The sequence below is a fragment of the Anabrus simplex genome, chromosome 1, assembly GCF_040414725.1.
Source record: "Anabrus simplex isolate iqAnaSimp1 chromosome 1, ASM4041472v1, whole genome shotgun sequence".
Lineage (NCBI taxonomy): Eukaryota > Metazoa > Arthropoda > Insecta > Orthoptera > Tettigoniidae > Anabrus > Anabrus simplex.
Genome location: NC_090265.1, coordinates 867,231,307 through 867,245,472, shown reverse-complemented (window position 1 = coordinate 867,245,472; position 14,166 = coordinate 867,231,307). Strand labels below are relative to the sequence as shown.

General features: G+C 36.5%; 1 protein-coding gene across 5 annotated transcripts in view; it reads right to left on the bottom strand.

Annotated features, from left to right (window-relative positions):
* The window catches only part of CycK (cyclin K), a 215,275-nt gene that overhangs the window by 88,137 nt on the left and 112,972 nt on the right, over positions 1-14,166 (bottom strand). For 3 of the 5 annotated variants that reach the window (XR_010858552.2, XM_067136494.2, XM_067136493.2), the window contains exon 6: positions 8,104-8,268. Coding sequence is in view for 3 of the 5 variants with exons in the window: in XM_067136494.2 (XP_066992595.2) it covers positions 8,104-8,268 (165 nt within the window). In the remaining 2 variants the exon portion in view is untranslated. Of the gene's footprint in view, positions 1-201; positions 7,296-8,103; positions 8,269-14,166 lie in introns of those variants that run through there. The other 2 variants (XR_010858551.2, XM_067136492.2) reach the window with 2 other exon arrangements.

The window sequence follows — 14,166 nt, the reverse complement described above, 5'->3', positions numbered from 1 at the left end:
TCCTGCATGTTCGATTTTGTCCGCTGGTATTCAGAATCCTGAGTCCAGAGAAATGCCACTGCCTGTTTACCTTCACATTGTATGGCACAGTAAAACCTTGATGCATCGTTTCTCAAGGGGGAGGGGGGAAATGAATATGGACGCAGGAAAACAATAAAACATTTTTAAGAAGGGGTAAAGCAAAATAATAAAATACAGGTATTGTATTTGGACATTTTAATGTAAATTTCACAATAGGTATAAAAAATTGCAACCACAATATACACAATGAAAAATAAAAAGTGAGATTTTTACAGCATTTCTTTTCACTTTTCTTTTAATGATGTAATAACTGCAAACCTCTACAGTCAGTTCTCTTATTGCAAATTAATGCTATTACATGGATATTATGGCAATAACCTTCATTTTCGGCAAAATACTTATTTAAAACTGAAAGTTTTTAGACTGTTTTGTTCTTTACTCTACACCCGTATGGTAAAGATTTTGTAGACCCTTTGCAGATGATAGAAGAGAAATCCAAAACAATGGGGCTCGGACGATATCACAGAGGTTGAAATTCAACACGGCGTGGCTCAGACGATGTTACAGAGGGCTACGCTAAGTCTGCCAACTTAGGAACTAGTGACAAGGCCTTGACGAGACCAGGCTAGTGAAAAGACAATTGATCTGGCAGCAACAAAGCGGTTAACAGGCCTCTAGCACCCTACACACTCCAGGTATGACGCGATTAATCAACTGTGTCTAATTAAAAAGTCTGTGAATTTACCTTTGTCACTAGTTATCTCTTATACGTCCAGGAGGAAGAACTCACACCCAGCATACGGCATGATGATTTTAAACTGAGCGATCTTCTTATTTTCATCAAAGGTGGCATTCTTGTGGGCACAAATGACGTGAGGTTTATCGAAACAATAGAAAACTAGTCTTCAATACGGCTGACCTAAGCCACCAATAGCAAGTAGCAACACTGAAAATGGTGACGGATCTAAGTTTTTTTTACAGTGATCCCATTTTTTAATTCTTCTAAATAAGTAAGAATACTTTAGGGCCCAATTAGGGGTCGAGCAGAAGCATTGGCACCAAGAGGCTCGTAGGCGTGGTTATATAGTGTAGTTGCGCATGAATAACCTGCGCACTGCACTCCAGCCTACATGATCCTCATTCAAGACTAGCAACTTGGAATCGCTCTTACATTCTCATGTAACAGATTGCCGAAACTCTATTCAAAAACCTTTTCCATACATATTTTTCACACAAATGATCAGTGCAGGAAAATTGTGGCCAAGGGCAAATATTCTTTAGACGACTGATGCAATAAACCGATAGTTTGAAGAACGATTAGTTTATAAGGAACCTTTTAGGGCCAAATAAATTTAACAAATAAATACGTAAAATGACAGTTCTGGGAACAATGCATCAAGGTTCTACTGTATTTGAGAGATTGGCATTCGTTTACTGATAAATGCTCTTTAAAGCATCAACCTTCTAATGTCATACAGACATTGGTTACGCTCATAAAGTTTTATGAGTTTTAAACACTATTTCTATTTCACTCAAACAGTATGAATCTGCATGTAACTGCAAACAACTTTGAAAACTTCTTAACAGCTGACCGCTGCACATGTTCGATTGTCGTTGGTCAGATCGTGTCACTTTTAGCTAGGGTTTAGTGAATGATTTAACTTGGCACGTCAATGCAGTCAAGAGCTCATCGTCAGTTTAGCATCATGTGGTCTCGACAGTGTCATCAAAGATTACCTACTTCCATTCATTCAGTGATAAAAGCTTGCTGTATAGTGCTGTTGGCGAATTTTAACTTGGCATTATCTATGTGTTTGCAATGGAGAGAAAGAAAGTGTGCAAACAACAAACTGGAAAGAAACTGAAAATCATGCAAGAAGTCAATCATAATCCAAACATGAACCATGTGGATTTAGTGCGGAAGTTATTCCTCTACCATTCTTAGAATACTATTATTAGTATATGTATACTGATTGAAACAGCTTTTGAAGAAGGGAAAAGTGCTAAAACAAGTAATGTAATTGCCAGGGTCAGTTTCCAACAATAGAAGTTCTTTTAAATTGGTTAGTAAAAGCATGAGCTTCAAACGTGCCATTAGATGGTACTATGGTACTATGTACGACATAACGAATTTACTAAATAAGATTGACAGTACAAATTGAAAATCAAAACCAACAAAGCAATCAGCCATACATAAGTATTTCAAACCAATGTAAATATGTGTGTTTCAATGTGAGGTAAGATGTATTATTAGATTCAAAGTTCATATATTGCAAATTTCATGTTTTTGTTATCAAGTTTTTCCTATCTATGACATCCATATCATTGGGTCTCTTCAAAAACATACTAACAAGATTCCACTGTAGTAAATTTCAGAAACCAAATGGGAAATTTCCTGTAAAATTTCTCATTCTAAGCGTACAAAGTTTAACCATTAGAGTTAAAACAGAATATCTCAAGTTTACAAAAGTGCCAGAAACCCTGAATTCTTTAAATAATTAAACATACATAATCATCGCAGAATAATGCAGTCAGTTCTAGTCAGGAATGTTTATAATGTTCAGACCCAGAATGTAAATGGATTGTATTCATAAATTATACAAGGTAAAGTAAGAAGTGCAAAATCCTTTTGACTTTTATTCAGAACTTTTAATACAAAACTCGAATGGAATTTGGTGACTGAAAGATGCAACAATTATATAAAGCAAGCAACAGGGCACACTGATGAAGTACTCAACTTATGAGGTAAGAGACAAGGTTATACCAACAGTGATGAAGGTTTAAAGGAAAATGGAAAACGGTATTTTCCAGCTAAATCAGCGCAACAATCGCTGTACAATTTTAAAAAATATTTCTTCCCCAAACAGACTTCCAATATGTACAAGCAAGTACTGAATGTTCTGACTGTAAATTTGCAGACTGAAGTCTTATATCTCAATAACCTAATTACATCCTGCTTACATACCAAAGCTTTTGAACAATCTAAAAAAAAAAAGTAATCTAATGAACTGCTTCCATAAATACAACAATTCTTTTATGGTAAATAAATATGACTAATGTCTAGAAATTAACCAGTCTCAGAACTGGATATCACATTCTGTAATATGAAATTAAATCTTATCAGATTTAAATGGAGCAGCTATTAGGTTTATTTTCATTCTAATAGACAACATACCTTATGTACTACTGTTGAACTTAATTTGAGCAAAATGGTACTTCAAATTTATTGCTGGTAACTGATTTTATATTGTTTACACCATAATTAACTGCTTAATTAATCTGCTAAAAAAACTGATATTTAAAAAAGACTATATGAATGCAATTCATAAAATTTCAATTAAGCATGAAAATCTCCATGACTGAGGAAGCATACAACCAAATACAGTGGAATCCCATTAGTACATTCCTCAGTAACACGATTTCCTGTATATGAGGTTGAATTATAAAAGTCCTGGTCCAAAATGTACTAAATATAAATAAAAATAAGCAAAATAGGATAGATTTGCCATTACAATTTAAAAAAAAGGATCTGATGTTTATTTGATTAAAGGAGTTATATGCCCAAGTATGAATTCCACTCAGCGGAATTACATGTTTAATAATTTAGAATTAATAATACAAACTAAGTACAATACTTCAACTGTACTGAATTTGATATAAATAGCCTGATTGATAAAAGGCACTCTCGGTGAATCAGGATGCTCCCAGTCATAATAAAGGATTAACTATGAGAATAAATCATAAACAAAAATATTTGATAAATATGCGCTTGATAATGGCGAGATAATTTTATACCACAATTAACATGGTATACACCAAGAAAATCAATAGCAGTTACTGTAGATGATCAGGAAGACAAGATAAACAGCCAAGAACTGTAGTCTATACCAATATGGACTTCTATAAAAATAACCTATACCCACTAATTACGATACAAACACTAGCAAATAAACAAATGACAAGATTTCTTCCCCACACTGCAAAATGATATTGTAGTGGCACAAATTCATCCATTTGAGTAGTATAAATCTTGAAATTTTATCAATCCTTAGCAGTCCTTGTAAAATACCTGATGCAGAACACCTGAAATAGTCAAATTACTAAATACAGTACTGTAAATATACTGACTGAATGTAACAACGGTTTTTGTTTTATTGGGATGTGCGTATGGATGATCTTGATAGAAACAAAAGGTTTCATTTCCTTCAAGATGGAGGCAACTAATATGAATAACAGTATCTGCCCATCACCTAAGACGTTCAAACAATCAATTATAAAAGGTTCAAACAAAAAAGCTCTGCCCTAAAGAGTCCAACTTCAGCAACTGTTTGGAATAGCGGATATTACTTAAAATTTTGCTGGAATAACTATGATTGACTAACACTTTTATAAAGTATAAAAGTTTTAACTGTTCTAAAAGGGTTTCTTTGAGATGATCAGAAATTTTAAACAAGACATACTGTAGTAGTACAGAAGATGTAAGTTTGCCATAGGAAGTAATCTTTACGAGTACAATACTTCACACAACAGGCAATCAAATTATCATCTAGTACTGAGAAAAAGTCTTGCCTCTTAAACTCTATTTTGCAAAGCTACGAGTCTAAATATTGATGTGATAGCCAGCACAGCCAGTCCTAGAGAAAATATTTGCTTGTAGATTCTTGGAGAATGAAGTTATCACATATAGATTTGTCTCCTAATCTTATACCTTTCAATCCAAACTGACAGGTCTGCAATGCTTCAAAAGGATTTACTTCCAGTAGTATATCATCAAATGAGCAAACTTCTATGCGGCTTAAAAAAATTCCAATCTGTTCTGTTTACTGTCAAGACTGAAGTATGGAATAAAGCATTTAGTCTGGTATATGAAATATCAAAATACGCACATATCCTGATTATTAAAAACTGGACGCACGTCATGCAAAGGAATGTAGTGTCAAATTACTTTTTAGAGTGATATGTCATTATATGTGATTACTAGGAGATCCTACAGGCAAGTGGCTGCCTGCATTACTGCTGCCCACCCAGTGGGTACATGAAGCTTACGGAATACTACGGATACAAGCAGCCTGATCCTTATTTGGAAGAAATTGAAACAAACAAAATGCTAAAACTGAAAGAGTAATGAAGGGGAGAATGCAATATCCTTTTGAATGACTTCCCTCAATATTAACTAAAATTGTTTTCATTAACATATATAGTTACTTGAATTCCGGTCATTAACAAAATATTGTAACAGCAATATAAAGTAAAACCTCGTTAATTCGAAGTCGTTGGGACCCAAAAATCGGACTTCGAATTACGCGATTTCGAATTAAACGCCAACACGTACTACAGAAATGCCAACTCTTGCGACGTCACAATATATTCTAAGACCCGTCACTGCATGCAATTAACCTTGATTTACAGTTTAAAGCTCTCAAATGCCACGGAAAAAACGATTTCCAAAAATGTATCCAAGAGGGTGCATTTACAGAATTCAAATAATGCACATGGATAACTCACCGGCAAACATAACCTCACGTAAGGAAATCAAAAGAAAGAAAACATGGTTCAAAGATGAGGAGAAATCTATACTGGTTCCCCAATGCAAGTGCTTTATTCATTGGATTACTGTACTGAATGCAATTTAGATGCCTTGTGCTTGCACAGAATGTACCCGATGTCCTTAAAACATCGCAGCTTATCAAACTTTCCTATGACGAGGGGAGAAAGACTCTTGCTTCCGTCCACATTACAACAGTACAGTGACTGCACTTGTACGATTTCCCGCCATGGCACTTCTAAGACCCATTAATGCATGCAATCATCTTGATTCTCAGTTTAAACTTTTCAAATGCCATGGAAAGTACTATTTCAGAAATTTATCCAACAAGGTGCATTTACATTATTCAAATAATGCACTTGTATGAAACAATGACAAACATAACCTCGCGCAATGAAAGGATGAAAAATATGATTAAAAGACGAGGAAAAATTATGCTGGCTCCCCTGTGCAAATGCTTTATATTTTGGATTACTGTACTGCCTGCATTTTTAGATGCCCTGTACTGGCATGGAAACTGCCTGACGCTCTTAAAACATTGTGGCTTTTCGAACTTTCCTATGACAGGGGAAGGAAATTTCTCGCTTCCGTGTGCACTGCATAGCAACACAGTAATTTCCCGGCTGGCAATTCTCTCCTTTAAAACTCTAAGTCTGTTTACCTCAGCATTAAAAAAAATAAAACAAACAAACAATGCAGTTTCATCGGCATTGACAATATTGTTTGGTGCGTACGAATTGATTGTAGGCTATAAGTCACGCTTTTTCGCCAACTGTCGGCATCGCCAGTGTTCGCGGATTCTACCTCTCCGCACACTGCCTGCTATGTGATATTGTGGCGTTCCTAAAAACACCGAACACAAAATAATTACGATTCCACTCGAACATAGCAGATATGAAGCACACTGTAGACACGCCGAAGTAGGTGAAAGTGCACAAAGTTACCCCTTCACGTTCCGGAAAATGCGTTCTTTAACGACGCAGAGAAATTTTGAATTTAGGTTACTCTGTAGAATACTATCTTTTTCAAACTGTTAAGGCAGTTTCGAATTAAAAGTCTGAATTTCGGTAACGGGACAGACATTGTTCTTCGAATTACAAATTATCCTTATTTCCAATTATAAGATTTAAGTAACATGCAAAAACGTACCTCATGTTTCTGGGATCAAGAGCTGCTTCGAATTAGGCAAGATTTCGAATTAACCGATTTCAAATTATCGAGGTTCTACTGTACTTGTCTATAGTATCAAAAATACTTGGAATGCATTATTATTTTCTTGAGTGAGGAATTTTACATCAGATCTAGTCAGAATTTTGGAAAAAACATACGATATATAAAATGTTCATTACAGAGAAAGTTAACATAAAATTACCAGTACAATTCAATGCTTGTGTAACAGACTAGAAATTACAATCAACAATTCAGTCAGGTATTTAACGAGGAGGGTAGAACTGAGGTGCAGCAGCTGGTGGATAGTTCGGAGCAGGAATTTTTGAGGCTGGGTATAAGGGTGGACAAGAAGGAACTGGTGTTGAATAGGTGGGAGGATACCCAGAGACTTGTGTAGGAACTCCAGACACTGGTGGAGGATGCTGGTATGATCCATACCGCTGAATTTTATCCCTTGTCTTTGTAGAGTTGCTGGGCAGCTGGCTATCGGTGATGCCATCGTTCAAGCCACCAGGTGTGTGCCCCCGGCTCTCGATCTTGCTCAGCTTGACAGGAATAGCTGTGCAAGGAATAATCAGTAAGCATGCTACATTCATTTTTAACAGGGGTGCATTACTATTCTTAGTTTACAAACTCAAATTAAAGACCATGTAAAAACACTCCCATTCATCTCTTGCTTAGGCACTTTTCTTCAACTTCAAAAACAGAAAAAATATCACCTTAATAGTCTTACTCAATGAAGAGAAGCCTTCCAATCAATCAGTGTCCAATATCTTGTTTCTGTTCTTCATCTTCTTCTGTTACAGTGTTAGGTACATGGATATCTTTACTCCAACAGAATAAACTAAGACATTGTTACAAGAAATTCAAGATGCAAAACATCCAATTATAATTCTGTAATGAAGATGACGAATTCCAAGCTCGTATGCAGATAATTTTGCATCAACTTTCACAAAAAGAAATCGTCAAAATTTCTTGGAATAGATCAATAAACCTACAGTCCATATTTTACAGTTACATTATTTTGGTAAGGTATGGTAAATTATGATGATTATTATTATTATTATTATTATTATTGATAATGTACAGATCAACTTCATTATCCACTGGAACTAGAATGTTGCTGAGAGTTTCAGATCTTTTATATTGTCTCATGGCAGCACTATTATAATAGTTCTTCCATTCAAGCCTTCTTTCTTGCTGATTATTGTTTATATGAAGAATTTATTACATAAGAAATGTGAAATAAAATACCAATAACAGACCAGCAGAAGCAGACTAAAAGATCAATATCTTACAAGTAACATGATGACCAACATAATGGTAGATACAAAAATGTATCCTCCTAACATAATGAAGATACTTACCAGAAGTCGCAGGAGACATAGGTAAACCAGCAGGGGAAACAGGCTGTGATAAGCGTTCTCTCTTTGCAGGTGGAGGTCCATCAGTTGGTGGGGGTGGTGGAGGAGAGTCTGGAGATACTGAAGGCTGTGGCTGGGAGTAGAGGTCAAGCACCTGGTGACAGATATCTAGAAAGAAGAATTTTTCAGATGTTTTACATTTTCATATACTTTACTCCAAAAATGTGCCAAGCTCATGTTGTGCAGTTAAACAGCAATTTGTTACTTTATACAATGTATAAACCCAGAAGGCTACCATATCTGAAATCACAGCATGTGCACATAAACACACCTACCTAAGCCCAGATTCCTGACACGAGGTTGGGGATGAGGAGAGATGAAATTAGATGGCAAGTTTTTAAGGCTGGGTGCCCTTTCTGATGCAAACCTTAGGTGAGGAGGTAATGAAGATGAATGATTGAAAATGAAATTGGGTAAGGAGATAAAACGAACCTGCTGTGGCCTATGAACAAGAACTGTTCCAGCATTTGCATGGAAGTGAAAATGAGAAACCAAAGAAAACCATTCTCAGGTCAGGCGACGGGGTTCAAAAGCCACTTACCTACCAAACGTATAGCTTTGCTTTATAGGAATAGTGCATTACCACATGCAGCCACTCCACTCGAATGAGATCACAGCATACTTTTATCAAATTTACCTTACAGTATTAAAAGAGTCTTAACTAGTCCTGTATGCAGTGGGGGAGGAAGGTGCGGGGGTGGGGCGGGGCGGGTCTTTTTAACCGATGTTCTTAAAAATGTAATTTCTACTGCTTGGATCTAACTACAGTATCTTGTCTCTTATTAGTTAACACCGTTTCTAGTCCGTATTTTACAACTGGTATGAAATACTGTTTATTTGGTTCTCTTGGATACTTTGTCATCCCATAAAAGCTCTCTGACTTGATAAAATTCTGTACCTTTACTTAGAATGTTATTAATTTAGGGTTAATTTCATTACTTCCATTAATAATCCTACCCAGATATGTAAACTGTTCTACAATCTCTAACCATTCTCTGTGTATGTTCACTTGACTTCTCTTTCTCTTTTTTCCACAGTGCATGCCTACACTTTTCTTTTTACTAACTACCATTCTAAACTCCAGATTTTCATTCCAAATGTCCAGTCTCCTTTGTTCTTCCTTTTCTCCCTTTCCCCAAATCACCAAATCATCTGCAAATACCAAAGCATTCACCTTCATCACTGCTGATACTCCGTTTTACACATTTTATGATTTCATCCATCAATATAATAAACAATAATGGCGACAGTGCACTACCTTGGTTGAGACTTTTTTTTTTAATAAAATGTTTCCAAGTCACCACTCCCCACTTGTACACTGCTTTTATTCTCATGATACAACCTTTTTATCATGTTAATTAATGATTTTGGTACATTCCTTTTCATTAAGCACTCCCATACATGTTTTCTTCTAACTGTAGCATAAGCTTTTTCCAAATCCAAAAAATACAAAGATGATATCCTTGTTCCTTTCCAGATGTTTTTCCATTATCGTTCGCACTGTAAATATCAAGTCTATTGTACCTATTTGGTCTAAAGCCACTTTGTTCTTCCTCTAACTGTGTTTCTATTATATCCCTCAGTCTTTTGTCCATGACTTTCTCCATTATTTTTAGCTCATGTGATAGTAGGGTTATACCTCTATAATTTTCACATTTCTTCCTATTTTCTTTTTTGAACAGTGGTACAAGGCTTCCTTGTTGCCAATCTTCAGTTATTCTTTCATCCTTCCATATGGCATTGAGGGCTCTGTATAGCCACTGTAGTATAATGCTTCCTGCTGCCTTAATCATATCAGCAATGAATTCATCTTTTCCACTTGCTTTACCTTTGGTCATTGCTTTCACTGCCCTTTCAAGTTCCAACCATGTTATCGGGTTCTCTTCTTTTTCTCCATCTATTATTTCAATTTTCTTATCTCCTTCTTCCTCCGAGCAGTCATCCTCATTATGAAGTTTTTCAAAATACTTCGCTATCACCTTCTGAAGAACCTTTTCGTCATGCACTATGGATCCATCTTCCCTCTCTAATGCCTTGATTTTTTCCTCTATTTATTCTTTTTTATTTTATTACTCTGTATAATAGTTTCTGATTTCCTCTACTATCTTGCTCAATTTTGTTGGTAAAATTCCCCCAACATTTCTCCTTTTCTTCCTTGATACACCTCTTTAACTTGTAGTTTCAATCTTTTGTGTTCCACATGTAATCTTTCTATCTTATTCTCATCCCTCTGATACGTTATTTGCTTTTCCTTTTCCATTTCTTTCTTCACCTTGTTCCTTTCTTTTATTTCTTTTTTTATTTTGCCTGTTCACCACCATGTCTCCTTCCCCTTAAACTTTGCTTTTGTTTTCACGCATACCTCAATTGCTGCTTCCATAAATGTCTGTCTTAAATTGTCCCACTCTTCTTCTCCACTTTGTATTTCCTTGTTAGGCAAATTCCTTTTTATACAAACTTGGAATGCAATTCTTTTATCCTCCTCCTCCTCTAATTCCCAAATCCTGATCTTTGGTTTCTTCTTCAATACAATTTTAGGGATTTTTACTTGTTTTAATTCAACAATTAATAATCTATGATCACCTTCCATACATTCACTGGGGATGATCTTCGTATTCATGACGTATCTTCTCTATTCTCGGTCTGATATTATAAAATCAATGATTGTTCCATACTGTCCATCCCAACTATATCGGATGATCTTATAGCTATTTCTCTTCATAAACCATGTATTCTTTATTATCAGGTTATTTCTGATACAAAAGTCGAACAATTTCTCCCCATACCCATGTGGGCCCAGAACATTCTCATATCCCATTCTATCAGTTCCCACATGGGCATTCAGATCTCCCATTATCATGACCCCATCTCCAACAATATGTGTTCTAGTTTATTGAGGAAATCATCTTTTTCCTCCATGCTACATCCTGTCTGTGGAGCATACACCTGTACTATTTTTAGTAGTTCCTTTTTTACATGTATGTGCATTGTTATAATTCTTTCATTTACATACTCAACCTCAGCTATTGGTTCAGATTCACTACAAATCCCACTCTATTTCTTTTCTCTTTACTATTACCCGTCCAGTAGAATGTGTACCCCTTTCTTAGTTTCTTCATTCCTTTCCTTTTCCATTTTATTTCACTTAATTCCAGGATGTAGAGTTTTCATCTCTCCATTAGGTCATTCAATTCATTTTCCTTCCCATTCATTGTTAAAATATTTATTGTTCCAAATTGGGTTTTGTTTTCTGATCTAACACTTGCACGAACAACAGCATTACCATAATACTGTATAGCTGTAGTCAGAGACTTTTCAATTCCATTTCCATTTTTAAACTTCTATCCAAGGCTTGTATTATAGTTGAAAGTAAGTACAAATTTACTCATCTGCTGACCTGCTAAGCCTAACGCAATTCAGGATTTTTTTTTCCGGGTTTACTCCTTTAGCCTTTGAAGATCCCTCTTCTCCATAAGGCAGTCGTTTCCTCTTCTAATTTTCCCCTGAGAGAATGGGTGGCCTCATCCACCATCTTCTTCATTCAGAAGGTCTCCTTCTCTACCTAAGATGCTGTTAAGGTTTTCACCCGTAACCCTGGGCATGTGTTCCACATTATACCCCGTGAGACTGGGTCCCTGCCTGAACTTAGCTCTCCTTCACGCCGCCCTACTGAACGGGAAGATATCCCCCCCCCAACGTGGATGCGCCAGACAAGAATTTCTCAAGTGAAAGATAGGGAAGATGACCCTATCCCCCTTGAGCCGGGTTAATGGTTGTGTATGATGCCACAACCAGTGGTACTGTCAGAAATTTAAGAATGGCAGGAGGGCCATTGGTTGTGGCATCATACACAGCCATTAACCCGGCTCAAAGGAGATAGGGCCATCTTCTCTATCCTTCACTTGAGTAATTCTTGTCTGGCACATCCACGTTGCGGGGGTTGGTATCCTCCCCATCAGTAGGGCGGTGTGAAGGAGAGCTAAGTTCAGGCAGGGACCCAGTCTCACGGGGTGTAATGTGGAACACATGCCCAGGGTTACGGGTGAAGACCTTAACAGCATCTTAGGTAGAGAAGACCTTCTGAATGAAGAAGATAGTGGATGAGGCCACCCATACTCTCCGGGGAAAATTAGAAGAGGAAACGACTGCCTTAAGGAGAAGAGGGATCTTCAAAGGCTAAAGGAGTAAACCCCGAAAAAAAATCTGAAATGCGTTAGGCTTAGCAGGTCAGCAGATGAGTAAATTTGTACTTGCTTTCAACTATAATACAAGCCTTGGATAGAAGTTTAAAAATGGAAATGAAATTGACAAGTCTCTGACTATAGCTGCACAGTATTAGGGTACCATAATGCTGATTGTCGTGCAAGTGTTAGATCAGAGAACAAAACCCAATTTGGAATAATAAATATTTTAACAATGAATGAGAAGGAAAATGGGTTGACTGACCTAATGGAGAGATGAAAACTCTGCATCCTGGGATTATGTGAAGTAAAATGGAAAGGGAAAGGAATGAAGAAACTAAGAAAGGGATACACATTGTACTGGACGGATAACAGTAAAGAGAAAAGAAATGGAGTGGGATTTGTAGTTAATAAGAATGTTGAACCAATAGCTGAAGTTGAGTATGTAAATGAAAGAATTATAATAATGCACATACATGTAGAGCTAATGGCTTTACGTCGCACTGTCACAGGTAGATCTTATGGCGACGATGGGATAGGAAAGGCCTAGGAGTTGGAAGGAAGCAGCTTTGGCCTTCATTAAGGTACAGCCCCAGCATTTGCCCGGTGTTAAAATGGGAAACCACAGAAAAACCATCTTCAGTGCTGCCGACATTGGGATTCAAACCCACATACATGTAAACAAGGAACTACTGAAGATAGTACAGGTGTATGCTCCACAGGCAGGATGTAGCGTGGAAGAGAAAGAAGATTTCCTCAATGAACTGGAAACGCATATGTTGGAGATAGGATCATGATAATGGGAGATCTGAATGCCCATGAGAAACTGATTGAATAGGATATGAGAATGTTCTGGGCCCACATGGGTATGGCGATGGAAATGAAGATGGAGAGAAACTGTTGGACTTTTGTATCAGAAATAACCTGATAATAAAGAATACATGGTTTATGAAGAGGAACAGCTATAAGATCAGCCGATATAGTTGGGATGGAAAGTATGGAACAATCATCGATTTTATAATGACAGACCAAGAATGGGGAAGATGCGTCATGAATCAGAAGATAATCCCCAGTGAAAGTACGAAAGGTGATCATAGATTATTAACTGTTGAATTAAAACAAGTAAAAATCCCAAAAATTGTATTGAAGAAGAAACCAAAGATCAGGATTTGGGAATTAGAGGAGGAGGATAAAAAAAAGGGTATTCCAAGATTGTATAAAAAGGAAGTTGCCTAACAAGAAAATAAAAAGTGGAGCAGAAGTGGGACAATTTAAGACAGACGTTTGTGGAAGCAGCAATTGAGGTATGCGGGAAAACAAAAGCAAAGGTTAAGGGAAAGGAGACACAGTGGTGAACAGACAAAATAAATAAAATAAATAAATAAAAAAAGAAATAAAAGAAAGGAACAAGGTGAAGAAAGAAATGGAAAAGGAAAAGCAAAAAATGTATCAGAGGGATCAGAATAAGATAGAAAGGTTACATGTGGAATACAAGAGATTGAAACTACAAGTAAAGAGGTGTATCAACGAAGAAAAGGAGAAATATTTGGGGAGTTTACCAACAAAATTGAGCAAGATAGCCAAGGAAATCAGAAACTATTATACAGAGTAATAAAATCAAAAAGAATAAATAGAGGAAAAAATCAAGGCATTAGAGAGGGAAGATGGATCCATAGTGCATGACGAAAAGGTTCTTCAGAAGGTGATGGCGAAGTATTTTGAAAAACTTCATAATGAGGATGACTGCTCGGAGGAAGAAGGAGATAAGAAAATTGAAATAATAGATGGAGAAAATGAAGAGAACCCGATAACATGGTTGGAACTT